This window comes from Lepidochelys kempii, chromosome 2 (assembly GCF_965140285.1).
Source record: "Lepidochelys kempii isolate rLepKem1 chromosome 2, rLepKem1.hap1, whole genome shotgun sequence".
Taxonomy (NCBI): Eukaryota; Metazoa; Chordata; order Testudines; family Cheloniidae; genus Lepidochelys; species Lepidochelys kempii.
In genome coordinates this window covers 182,737,540-182,751,653 of record NC_136381.1, presented here as the reverse complement: position 1 = coordinate 182,751,653, position 14,114 = coordinate 182,737,540, and the positions used below count along the sequence as shown (strand labels likewise).

Here is a 14,114-nt window from a genome sequence, read left to right as displayed (position 1 = left end):
CCTCATTGGTCATTTTGGTCAGGTGCCAGCGAGGTTATCTTAGCTTCTTAACCCTTTACAGGTGAAAGGGTTCCTCCTCCGGCCTGGAGGGATTTAAAGGTGTTTACCCTTCCCTTTATATTTATGACAGGAGTTAAAATTACTTTTTAAAAAATTGGGGCTGTCTCACCATTTTAAAGATGCTGCAACTTAAAATGCCTTCTTTTAACTCTTAAATCATACTATGCATGTTAATCTGCTTATAATTTCATACTGTACATATTATTTATTACTACATCCCTTTTGTGAAAATAGGCACACAGGGCAGAAACTAGTCTGTTGCATTCCTCTCTGTCATTTGCTGCTGCTTCCATCTGCTCTGTGGTGTTGTGATTAGACTATTTTGCCCTCCCTGCTAAAAGTTCTTCTTAAGGTTTCTCTTGGGTGTTCTCACATCAGTTGGTTTCCATTTGACAGCTTCATTTGCGAGTCGGTGTTTTGGGATCTGGAGTACATGCCCCAAATGCATTCAATGCTTCCTTCTGAGTCTGGTGGAAATGAACTTGTGGTTGGTGATTTCATGGATCTCTCCACTGGTAATAGTCTTTCCAACCAATGCCCAGAATCTTTCCTAGGCACTTATTTTTGAATGTGTCTAGTTTTCTGTCTTATGTTTTGGTAGATCTCCAGCTTTTGCAGCCACATGTTAGCACTGAGATAATGTTTGAATTGAAAATTCTCTTTTGTTCTGATGTTATAGATCTTTGATTCCTGTATACTACTAAGTTTAGAAAATGCAGTGGGTGTCTTGATGTCACTTCCTTTCTGAGATCTCCATTGGCCAATATGGTGCTGAACTATTCTACTTTCTTGATATGTTTGCCTTCTAATGTGATCTTCTTAGAGTGCTGTCCCTGTGGGTGCTCCACTTCAAGTGTTGGTGCGTCCTGGCGCCGTCTATCAGAGATTTATGGTAGCAGTGTCCACCTGGGTCGCACATGTGCAGTAGGTGTCTCGCAGTGCTCTGGTGCCCTGCGTAGCGCGTGCATGACTTGAGTCCTCCAATTCCTTCTCAGCTAAAGACGGAGCTCAGGGACCATGTTCGTTACTCTCACCAAACCTTTAAAAAAGATAGAAGTGTAAATAATTAGTTAATCTTCTACAAATTATAGTTAGTGTTAGTGATAGTTTTAAGGGAAAAAAAAGTCCCCACTCCGGGGTCAGTTAACCGTCAGAGGTGCCTGACTCCCCAGGCTTTAAGTGTTGTGGCTCTTGCTGTGAAGTAATGCCGGTTTCGGATGGATACTCTTTGTGTGCCTGATGTCTTGGGGAGACGCGTATCCTGCAAAAATGCACCCACTGTGGTAATCTGAACGTGAGAGCCCGGCGTGACCAAGATCTCTCCTTGAAAATGATACTGATGAAGAAATCTCTCCAATCAGAGCCAGACAAGTGGACCTCCTTTCTGGGCTCTTCTCCCAGGAGACACGCCTTCCTCTAACATACTGAGGAAGAGCGCACAGACCTCTCCGCAGAGAGCATCATGGAAAAATAGGCGGTCTCCTGCCAGGTTGCTACCCCCGATGCAGACACATGGTTTGGTGAGCACCTATGATGGTCCTGGCTCCGCCAAGTCCCGAACAAAGGAGACTGTGTTGTGCCATAGATGGCAACATGCTTCCTGCACAGCACCAAATTCACCCATAAGGGACCTGGTGCCGAGTGTCTCCTCAGGCATCATGCATCCGCTCCTGGCGCTGATATTGCAGTTGGCACTGGCTGAGAAAACCAAGTCAGCACCGATGGCGCCCACTAAATCAGTGCTACATATGATGGCACAAATGTCAGCACTGACGAGAGTGACCCCACCGGTGCTGACAGAAACTAACTGACAACAACAACAGCAACAATATGAGTACCAAAGACATCGCCAATGGTCGCAGTGATGGAGAGCACCTCAAGCTCAAATGTCTACTTCTCAGTTGGCTTCACTCAAGCCAGGATTTTGAAGTTTTGGTCAAGGGTCTGGATGACCTCTCTCACCAGGCAGTGCTTTCACCCGATCCATCCCCATGTTTTTGATACCGCCTTCGCCCATTCTACCACATCTGGGCATCAATAACCATGGACCAATGGGTGTTAAGAGATCGTACGATCGGGATATACCATCCCTTTTACCTCCCGACCACCTACCCCATCCCTCTTCAGGGACCCTTCTCACGAGCACCTGTTACGATAAGAAGTCAACCATCTTCTACAACTAGGTGCTGTGGAATGAATACCTTCGCAATACATGGGGAAGAGGTTCTACTCCCACTACTTCTTGACCCAGAAGAAGAATGGGGGATGGAGACCTGTCTTGGATCTCAGGAAAGTCAAGTTCATATGCACTCAAAATTTCAAAATGGTGACACTGGGCATGATACTTCCAGCGCTGCAAAAGGGGAACTGGTTTCCAGCCCTTGACCTCCAAGATGCTTATTTTCATATTACTATACACCCAGATAACAGGAAATACCTGCGTTTCACGGTAGGACATCAATTCTTCCAGTACAGAGTACTACCTTTCGGCCTATCCACCGCACCAAGAGTTTCCTCCGAAACCCTAGTGGTGGTAGTGGCATATCTGCAAACAGGGAATAATGATTTTCCCTTACCTGGACGATTGCCTTCTCAAAGGTCCAACTCAACAAGAAGCACTGGATTTGGTCTGGATGATGATCATGCTATTCAGGGATCTAGGACTATTGATAAACGAATGAAAATCCACTCTAGTCCCTGTCTGGTCTTCATGGGGCACATCTCGATGCCCGGAGCCCTGTCCCCCTGCACCCAGCCCTGAGTCCCCTCCCACACTCTGAACCCCTTGGCCCAACCCCCAACACATGAATTTTTGTTATGTGCACCAATATTGAGTTGATGTGTCACACACCACCTCCTTATTGGTGCACATAACAAAATTCATTCTGCACATGGGTGGGAAAACTTAGAGGGAACATTTTCAATCTGGTGTTCAAATACCTCACCAGACCACCATTTGAACCCTTAGCCACCTGTACCCTGCTGCATTTATCCATGTAAGTGGCCTTTCTGGTCACCATTACTTCCGCCAAATGGGTGAGTGAGATCAGGGTGCTCATGTCTGATCCTCCCTACATAATATTCTTTCAAAGACAAGGTCACGTTACGCCCACACCCAAAATTTTTACTGAAGGTGACATAATCCTTCCATAACCAATCCATCTTCCTATGTTCTATCCCAAGCCTCATGAGACTCCACCAGAGACCATTTTGCACATATTGGACATCAAGTGAGCATTAGCATTTTACCTAGAAAGGACCAAAGCTTTCCGGAAATCTCCTAGACTTTTTGTTACCGAATGTTTGAAAGGCTACATAATATCCACTCTGAGATTGTCTAAATGGATCTCCTCCAAGCACATTCAACACAATTATTTCTACCTCGATAGTGTTCTTCAACAATGTTCCAATATTAGAGTTTTGTAGGGCGGCTATTTGGGCCTCTGTCTACACATTCACTGAGAAATATGCAGTCACTGAAGACTCCAGAGCTGACTCAATAGTTGGCCTAACCGTACTTACCTCTATGACTCAAATGAACCCGAAGTCCCTCCTGCCTTCTGAGGGCACTGCTCTACAGTCAGCTGAAGAGAGACAGCACTTGAAGAGAAGGTTACTCACCTTGTGCAGTAATAGAGGTTCTTCGAGATGTATGTCCCTGTGGGTGCTCTACTACCTGCTGTCCTCCCCTCTACCTCGGAGTTCGCAGTTTGGACTCTGTGGTAGAGAAGAACTGGAGGTCTCAGGTCATGTGCATGCTAGATGTGGCACCAATGGCACTGTGAGATGCCTACTGCGCATGCGTGAGCCATGCAGACACTACTAGCATAAATTTCCGATCAACGGCGCCAGGATGCACCAACACCTGATGTGGAGCACTTACAAGGACACACATCTTGAAGAACCTCAGTTACTGCCCGAGGTGAGTAACCTTCTCGTACTGCTTGATATTTGTCTTTCAAGGATGTTTGTTTTAGCATAACGAATTTTGAACCGGGTGGCCTGTTTTTACCAGGTTGTCTGTCTTTACTTGTAACGTTTTGAGGGTGTCACTCAGCACCACAATATTGTCAGCAAAGTCTGTCTTCTAGACATTTGCCATCTTACCACCTTATACCAGTTTTTATGTTGTTAATGCTGTACACTTCTTCATTACCCAGTCTGTGGCAATCCCACACAACAGCAGTGATCATAGGCAGCACTGTTTCACACCAGTGTCCATGTTGAACTAGTTTGTTATCTGGTTGTTCACCCTTACAGGGCACTTGGCATTTCTGTACATGGCTGTGATGATGTTGACGACGTTAGGTGGGGTCCTGTAGGACTGAATGCAGCCTATTTTTCTCCTTTGCATCCATTGCCTGTGTCAATCTGTGTAGTGTCACAGGCTTTTCCTACAACGAAGGGTAATGTGACTCCTCTCCAGTTGTTGTTCAGTAAAATCACCCTTTTTGATATTCTGACAATGATTCCATGTTTCAACTGGTCAGAAAGAGGTCTCTTTTTTTTCCAAGACTTCATTCCACAGCTTGTCAATTTCATTATGGTGGTGGTATCAAATGCTTTTAGCGTCTCTGCTCTGATTTGATCATTGCTCGTCTTTTTGTTGCTTTTCAGCTTCTTGATTGTGGCCTGTACTCCTGACACCTTTACTTGACTAAAGTTCATGTGAACGTGCTCAGGTTTGCATGTTTCATTGAAGTCTGGTGCTAAAATGGGGCTGGATCTATTGGGGATTTCTTTGAAATGCTCTGTCCATCTACTTTTCAGTTCTGTCTCAGTTGTTAGCATTATTTCATCTTTCCTTTTTATTGGCCCGTTTCCTATTCTGAAGTTTCCTCATTGGGTTATAGTTGCTTTGTAAATGGCTCTGTGACTTCCCATCGTAGCAGCTGCTTCAGATTCAACGACTAGGTCTTCAACCTCTCTTCATTTATCTTTCCCTGCATCACTTTTCACTGCTTTATCTTCTTTCTTGTACAACTTCTTTGCTTTTTTCCAGTATTTCATTGGTCAGATATCATGTTGTTACACCCCATATTCTTTATGGAAATATGATTATGATATGGATATAGCATAACTGATATATTTTATGCAAGATGGGTCCTGTAAGGTATCATTAGAAAGGTTATAATTTACTGAATGTGATTATCCAATGTGTTTGCGTGTATCATTTCTGTATGTAAAGTTAGGAATATCGATTATGTAACAATTACAACGGGGTGTGTATTTGGGAAATACACCCCAGACAACAGGCAATGAGCCTTGATGAGCAATTAGGAAGAAACAAGAAGACTGTGAAGATATTAATCTCTCTGGGTCCTGTCACCTGGTACTAATATCATTTTGGACTTGTAGTAATTTTCTACCAAAAGGAGGAGTGGGAGGTCAAGACTGGGAAACAAAAGATTCCCGCCTTACGTAAATCGTATGTAAGACAGGGAAATAAGGCAAACAGGACTCTTGTCATTGCCTTCCTGCCCAAGAAGAAAGATTGCTGAAAGTACCTGAAGAGACAAAGGAACGGAGCGGTGGGAAAGGCAAGGGCTGAGTCCAGGCCAAGGCAGGAGTCTCGTCTGTAAAGAGAAATAACTGGAATTCTAAGCTACAGAAACTCTGCAACTTGCCTAAAACAACATTTAGGGTGATAAATTATTTCTTGAAACCAGTCTCTTTAAGATCTTAAGCTTAGAATGCATGTTTTGTTTTATTTGCTTGGTAATCTGCTTTATTCTGTTTGCTATCCCTTGTAATCACTTAAAATCTGCCCTTTATAGTTAATAAACTTGGTTTTGTTTATTATTAAACCCAGTTTGTGCAATTTCTAACTGGGGGAGGAGGGGAAGAAGTTGTGCATATCTTCCTCCACATTGGGGGGGGGCAAATTTATGAACTTATGTTATATAGATTTCTCTAGAGTGCAAGACCACTTTATTTTGGGTGTACTTTCCAAGGGGAGCTGAACTTGAGTGCTGGATGATTTCCTAGCTGAGTCTTCTCATAGAGAGCTGTTTGCAGACTCTGTGATTCTACAGCTGGTGTGTGCGTGCTTGCTGCTGGAGGTCGGAGAGCCTAATTCAGCAAAACAGAGAGAGGGAACCCAGGCTAGTAGATCGTGTGGGCTCAGTGAAATTCCAGTACATCAGGTGGCATCCCAGAAGGGGGGTCCAACCCATCACAGATATATTAGCAATGTATGTGATTGAAACAAATATTTTAAGCCTTTAATGTCTTTTTATAATCCTTGAGGGTTAGAGTTAGGTGGTTGTTGAAATATCTGTTATGAGATGTATCTAAATCCTTTGGCATCTGTGAACCAGGAAATAAAGCAATCTAGTAAAGAGATCCAAGATTAAATAAATAGATACTGGTATGAATCCTAGAAAGCTGGAAGGTTTGCTTGGTGGTATATTCAGACAATCCATGAATGCATTTTTTTTTACAGACTTTTTTCTCTTACCCCAAAATAACAGAATATTTTCCAGTGAACTGTGAGCATTATTATTAGTGAACTTGAACATCCAGCTCTCTGAGCGGTACTGTCAGGGTAGTCTTGTGGACTTCAAACATGTCACCTTTGTAGATCTCTACTTGTTTGGGAAGAAGTGCACTTGGGTTGCCTCTGAAGTCCACATTTTTGCTGATGAGCTTTTTGCTGTAGGTTCTGCTTTGGGAACATTTAATTAAAAAACAAAAGTGCATTTTGTGCAAGGTTTGTGCCATTCACTGTAGAAATTGCTTTTAGGAATATAACTGCACACAATCTGTTAAAGTAAGGTTCATTGTATTTTCTTTTCTTCTTGCAGATATTTTGCCCAAATCTGAAAAAGATTATGATGATTTGAGAATCACGGCAGAAGTTTCACCTAACTTGGATGTAGACTCTGTAAGTAAATTTATAAATAGGAAAGTCTTACAAAACCAGTTTTTCTGCTCTGTTACATCTCTGAAGCAGCCATTTATGTTAGTGGTCTTACGTTATTGCAATTATGAATGAGAAGAGAATTTGACCCGTAGAATGATTTGTATGACTTTAGCTCAGATATTTGGGGAATACCCAGTAATACAAATACAGACAAGGAAATTACCTTAGGCTCGGGCATTAAAAATAAATTGGTAATATTACAATAATAATAATAATAGTTAGTGATTTAGATATTCCTAGCACTGTACAGATATTCATCCTCACAATCCCCCATATGAGATAGATGGGTAAGTGTTGCTCCTAGTTTACAAATAGGAAAACTGAGAAAGGAATGTGTTAATTGTGGTAGCCAAGTGGTTTCAACTGCTTACTAATATTTGGAAAAATAAACAATGTTGCAAACTATATAAAATGGCAATATTAACCTATTTGCAACTCTTGACAGAATGTTATAAAAACTTGTATTTTGTCCTATGTTAAGAAACTAAATAGATCATAACCAGAGTCACTTTATGACCCACTTGGTTTGTGTTGTACAAAGACTACCAGGAGTAGTTTAATACAGTTGCAGAGAAACCAACAAGGGAGCAGTTTGGCATCTAATTTTACCTTTCATTTGTATCACATGACCAAAACTAAACCTGTAAAGCTAGTGCAGGGACCATAGTCTTGTACTTCAAAATGTGGTTCTACTATGACAAGTGACTACAAAATATAAAAAGATAATGCCCTATTGAATAAATCTGAGTTCTGTATGAATTTAGTCTGGTCAGTAGCTATCACATCTTTTTATTACTGCGATTAGTGCTGCAAGAACAGCACAGCTAGGGGGGAGAGAGAGCTGGATCCTAATCTGGCTTCCACATCATCTACAGAATTAACTAAGCCCTGGTCTACACTGCTGGGGGGAATCGATGTAAGGTACACAACTTCAGCTACAAGAATAGCGTAGCTGAAGTTGATGTACCTAGATCGACTTACCGCGGCGTCTTCATGCTGGTGAGTCGACTGCTGCCGCTCCCCCGTCGACTCCGCTTGCGACTCTTGCAGCGCTGGAGTTCCGGAGTTGATGGGAGAGCACTTGGGACAGATTTATCATGTCTAGACTAGATGCGATAAATCGAACCCCGATATATCGATCGCTTTCCGGCGGCTAGTGTAGACGTACCCTAAATTTCAGTTGCCAAATTCTTTTCTCTATTACACCATGATCTTCAATGAGCTCCGTTGTTCACAGATGTAAATGACGGCAGAATGGGAAGACTGTGAGGCTACACAGATGCAATTTAGGGCAGAATTGGATCTGCAGAATCTTTATTGCTGGTGATAATGCATTAGCTAGAAGGATGCAAATTTTAGTCAGTTTTACTTATAAACTAAGAACATTTGATATGGGGGTTATTGAGAGGAAATAAACATGAAAGCCCCAAATGACCTTTTATATTAATGGCCTACTTTTCACACAGGTTGAGTACCTGCAGCTCCCACTGACTTCAGTGGAAGCCACAGGTTCTCACACTTCCACACACACAAAAAGTCATCAGGCCATGCAAATATGCACTTTCCTGGGTAGGAAACACTAGTCCTACCAGAATAACTCCAAGTCTTCCTCATTTACAGATGGGAATTTGCAGACCCCATGAGAACCTTTATAAAACTCACAAATTAATCAGTAACCTCCATAGACTTAGTCTAAATATCTGTGAAGCAATATGTGGACCTTCTTGTATAACAGACCAATCCAGATCTAGAAGGTGTGGTGAGGGGCTTGGAAATCCACATACGTTCCAAAGTTATTACAAATCTGCCTTTTCAAATCCCAACACTGGAAGAGGAAGCAGGGATATTTCTCCGGTGCCTTCTGTTCCCATGATGCTACCAGCCAGGAAAGGATATCAGGAGTAAGTCTAGATGGGATGCATGTGTAAATGCATGGTTGGGTACATGCTGGTGCTCTTTTAAAAACTAACAGTATGTTACCCTGGCTAGAATATGTTGGCGATGTCACTGTGAACACTTGGCAGCTGACTACTCACCTTAGCTGGAAGATGATGTCCCCTTGGGACTGTGGAGTGTTGGTAGGTGCAATAGCTGAACACCTCCCCTGTGTTGAACATTAGGTACAGCAGGAAAATTATCATGCTGCTGCACAACTAGTAAACTACTAGTTTACCCATCCCCCAGAAGAATAGAGTACCAAATGTGACCTCAGATGACTGCAGGCTTTAAATCTAATTTATATCACACTTGGACATCTATGACAAACTGCTACATCCAGCTGTAGAATAAGATACGTGTCTCCACCCATTTAAGAATAAACCAGATAGGAAACCTGTCCTAGACCACGTTTATAATAGAATGACAGCTGAAGGTATACAACATGACGGCCAACATCTTAGTAATTTTTTTGTTAGTTTGTAGTTAACAAATATGTGAAGTGGTTTTGCTATCAAGTTCTTTTCTGCCATTTCTGTCTTTACAATCTTTTCATGAGAATTCATCAGTCCAGGTGCAAAATCTACTTGCTTCCCTTTTACTGTGATGATGACATTGCAAGAAACTAAAGATATTTTTCTTTTTGTAAGTCGAAAAAGAAAAGTGAATGAATAAATATGATTTGCCCCAGACAAGAGGGCATGTACAATTTTGAAAGGCTGTCTTTGTAATACCAATTTCAATAGCATTTCAAGTTGCTTGTGTTCACTATGCACTGGTTACTTTGGGTTGCATTCTTGTTGTAGGTTTGCTTGAATTGATACTTTTTTATGCTGAATTACAGATGGTAAAACTCATGGATAGGCTTTGAGGAATGGTATTTATGTGAAGAAATAGAATATGTGCATGTGTCAACAAGCCTTTTTGGCTGTAGAGGGATTGATTACGCAGGGTCTGCACTAATGTATATGGATCCTTATTGAATAAAATAGTACTGGTAACTTTTATCTGCATTCCCACAGATATGAATGAGGCATTGAAGAATGTTGCCAAATATAACTATTCACTTATTTTCTATAATTGAGAGAGAGAGAGAGAGAGAGAGGGGAAAACAGATCCACTTTTCAGCTTGGCAAGCATTCCAGTTTCTTTTATACAATCTATCTTATATAGCGTATAAGCCCCTAAAATATAGTTAAAACCACCTCAGATGTATGACATATTAATGTGTGTTAACTTGTGTAACTGACAGAGATCTTATTGTATTTGATGCAAAGATGTCAATACATTGCACTTTGATTAATAGTTTTAATTAAAATAACTGTGTTTCTCTGTCTTAGCCCTTAGAAATTGGATGAAACTGAGCAAAGGAATATTTTAAGATGAGTTTCTGGAATAATTTCCTAGTGGTGAGCTCTGTTACAGTATGTTAGTAGTCTGAAGAGAAACTTAATGATCTGAAGAGAAATAGTAGAAGTCCCATTACATGGATCATTTGAAACTATACTACACAAAGCATTCACAGATACCCTGTAGGGAGTGATCCTGCTTTGGCAGCGAGATTGGCAAGATGGCCTGATGGACTTTTGCCATTCTAACTTCTGTGATGCTACAGTGCAGTTTAACATATACAGAAGTGAATCAGTCATCTTGTACTGTTGTAGTGTTCCAGCCTACTGAAATCTCTTATGTCCAATTTTATTTTTTCCACTAAAATTTAATATATAAACCTCTCAGAACATAGAATCATAGAATATCAGAGTTGGAAGGGACCTCAGGAGGTAATCTAGTCCAACCCCTGCTCAAAGCAGGACCAGTCCCCCCAACTTGTTAATTGTTACATGTACAGTGCTGTGCCAAAACAGCTGTTAACTAGTCATTTCTGGCTATGTATTTCTGCAAAACTGTGTTTACTGGGATTACTTGCTATTTGAAAAATATAAATGGAACTGCATTTTTAATATTTATAATTAGAAGTATAACTGTCATATTCCTTATCAAAATGTTTTAATAGATTATTAATATATGCTAAGCAATGTATGTTCCGTTTCTTTGTCTTAGCAGTTGTCCATAGGAAAGACTTCGTGCAAAAAAGAGGACAGAGATCTGGCAGCTTGGTCTTGTCTAGTTGTGATAATAACCTTGCAGATTTGGGATTCCTTAGGTCAATAGAAAACTGTCATGTTGTTGTACTGATGCACTTAACCTTGTGAATGCAAACTGATCTGCTTCAGCCTTCTCCTGCAAAGAGAGCTGTGATATTGAGCATGGTCTTGGAGGCAGTTGTATGTCTTAGTTTCATGTGAGGAAAAGAGTTTCATGGTGGTTCTCATTGTGGGTCATAAAGAGTGAAAATGCAGTAAGGAACTACATGGGAAGGAAAAAAGGAAACATATCGAAGTCCAGCACCTTTTGGATCCTTACATCCAGAGGAAACCCCATTGATTTTTGAATTCTGCACGTGCACTGTGGACACTGCTAGTGAATCCCAATGCATGGGTTAGGGAAGTAGCAGACAGTGTATCTTGTTTATGCTGGCAGAAAGCATTGTTTTACTTAACCTTTTGCCGTATGAAGGTATAATCTCCTGCAGTATATATTGGTATAATCACCTTTCAGTATGGTTAAGTTTTGTAAGGATTCTTTTGTGTGTGTGTGTGTGCGCACGCACAATATTGCACTGTAGGGTCAAGCTAATTTTTGCTGTGGATATGGTTGTTTATTGAAATAGAAATAAGAAACACCAATAAAAAAGCCTTCTCTCTCTTTTTCTCTCTCAAATTCAGGACATATACAGTATGCTATTTTATTTTGATTATAAGATAGTGTGTGGTGATTATGCATTATGTGCTATGGTGTGGTGTGTATATATACTATATGTAGGCAGATTGGAAGTCGCCTTTCCTTACTGAATAACACAAGGAGTTTCCACAGTTTGAATAAACTCTCAGTGGAAGGAACCATGCCAGACAAAACAGTACCAAATATTCAAATACATATATAAAAATGTATTAGCTTTTTATATACAAAATATTCATGGTCGTTGCTTATCCTTTTTGTGGGCAGTTTTAAACAGGAATTTTGTCTTTTCTAACGAAGGGGCACAGAAATCTATTTTGTGTATTTCAATCTGTCATCAGAGTGATAAGTTCTTTACAGTTAACTCACTATTTAGCTAGTTGGTGGTGGAAGGGTAATACTGCATTCATTGTGTTCACTCATTCATGTGTGATACTGCATTTGCTCTGTTTTCATCTTTTTCTTCACAGCAAGCCATTGACAGTGAGGTGAGAGCAGAGGCAGTTCCTTCTGTCACAGTAAAGGTATTGTGCTTTGCTCAAACTGTAACACTTAAAACAGTAGCAACAAATCTCCGCAAACCTTTCACATTTGTTGTCCCTTTTACTTATGTCATGGAAATGAGAATAGAGCTTGAATGCCATATATATATTATATATTTATATTTACAATTTTATCTCCTTTTTTTGGTGTGGGAAGGGAACTTTTTTCTAACTTCCTGCCAAAATTGTAGCTTGATCAGCAAGTTATATATATATCTTCTGTGTTAATTTGTTTTTAAGGAAAAGTCAGATAAAAGATATGTAAAGACTATGGAGTTGAAAGAAGTAGTTTTGGGAGTTTTTCATAGTGGGTGCCTGACAGCGTACTCAGAGATTTAGATCCTTAACTACATTCTGTTGGAACCCTGTGTGTGTTTGCTCAGAAATTTTTAGAAATATTCACCTTTGCACAGAGAAAACATTTCAGTTCAACAGGTGAATTTTTTTTAGGAAGTTTGAGCAAAATCTCTTCTAATGTCTTTTTAGTTATGAAAGAGTAAAAATAAATGAATTTGTCCTATTTGTAAACTTTTTATTCATGCATTTACTTATAGCTACAGCAAAAATATGAGAGGTTTTAATTTGAAAGAACATGGTCATAGTCCTCAGTGAAGATTAATGTTTGTGCTTAGTTTTGAAGAAAAGATTTGTGTGTGCACGCAATACGTTTCTTCTGAGCATTAAATCAAATTGATGGTAATTTAGCTTCTGAACATGCCACAGTAACTTCTAAGATTTTTAGCAGAACAAAACGAAGGCCTTGCTTTTTTGTATTTCTGCCCATTCTTTCTCTCTCCAGACTGAGAAGCACAGGGACTGATGAGACCAAATCATAGGCTGGATTCTGATATCTTACTCTAAGTAGCACCTTACACCATGAGTAGATGACTTTTGTAGAGTAAGGTACTCTGAGGAAGGGTTAGCAGGATCTGAGTCTACATAAGGGAGATTTTAAACATCTCATTCAAAACACAGGCAATAAAATTTGCAACAAAACTGTCTTAACAGCAAGAGGAGAAAATCATGTATGATGAAAAAAACCACCGTTGCCACAAATTTTATGGTCTCAGTAATTTCTGCTGGAATAATCTGTAACTTCTGAACTTTCACTTAAATAAATTTTCTATTTTCCCCACCTCCTCCTCCATTGGGGGCTTTGCCATTGACTTCAGCATGACCAAGATTTTACCCACAATCATTGCAATGTAAACTGTTAGAAAACTATCTCCAGCCAAGCACCAGTATTAGTGGTAGAACTGGCCCCTCTCCACTTCTAGTCATGTACACTGAAGTGTGCACATCAAAGTCTAATTGGGGCTATTTAAATTCTAACATTGTTAACCACAAGCAATTCCTCTTTTTTTTTTAAATAAGCAAACCATCCCACCCCACAAAATTACATGAAAAAAGTTGTTGGTGCAATATTTGTCTCAACTGCAAATAATAAACAGTTGTTGCTGGCAATTGGCGTAGCTAAAATAGCGCTGAATAGTTTGGCTGCTGGTGTAGACAAGGACAAACTATGTTTAGCACCAGTTGCCGTTGCTTACAGCTACAGATAGTAATAGGGAACTTCTGTAATGTAGACAAGCTCTTTGGAACAGCAAAATCAGAAAAAGTGTGGAAGCACAGAAGATAAGGTTCCTAGGTTACCATGTTGCTCATGAGTAATGTTTTCTGTTCTTGTTTCTCTGGCCAAATGTGTAGCCTAACAGGATATTGTTTGTATGCTGTGGATAAGTTTAATATTAACTCTAGACTCTTAACTTCTGCATTTTTGGACTTTTTCTGACATTAACTGTTATAATATTAATGTTGGGTTAGCATAGCTTTTAAAATTTAATTTATGCAGT

General features: G+C 40.2%; 1 protein-coding gene across 17 annotated transcripts in view; it reads left to right on the top strand.

Moving 5' to 3' along the window:
- The window catches only part of BBS9 (Bardet-Biedl syndrome 9), a 437,000-nt gene that overhangs the window by 73,989 nt on the left and 348,897 nt on the right, over positions 1–14,114 (top strand). For 16 of the 17 annotated variants that reach the window (XM_073332921.2, XM_073332920.2, XM_073332918.2 and 13 more), the window contains 2 exons: positions 6,867–6,946; positions 12,190–12,243. In XM_073332921.2, coding sequence (XP_073189022.2) covers positions 6,867–6,946; positions 12,190–12,243 — 134 coding nt within the window. The remainder of the gene's footprint in view (positions 1–6,866; positions 6,947–12,189; positions 12,244–14,114) is intronic. The other variant, XM_073332916.2, reaches the window with a different exon arrangement.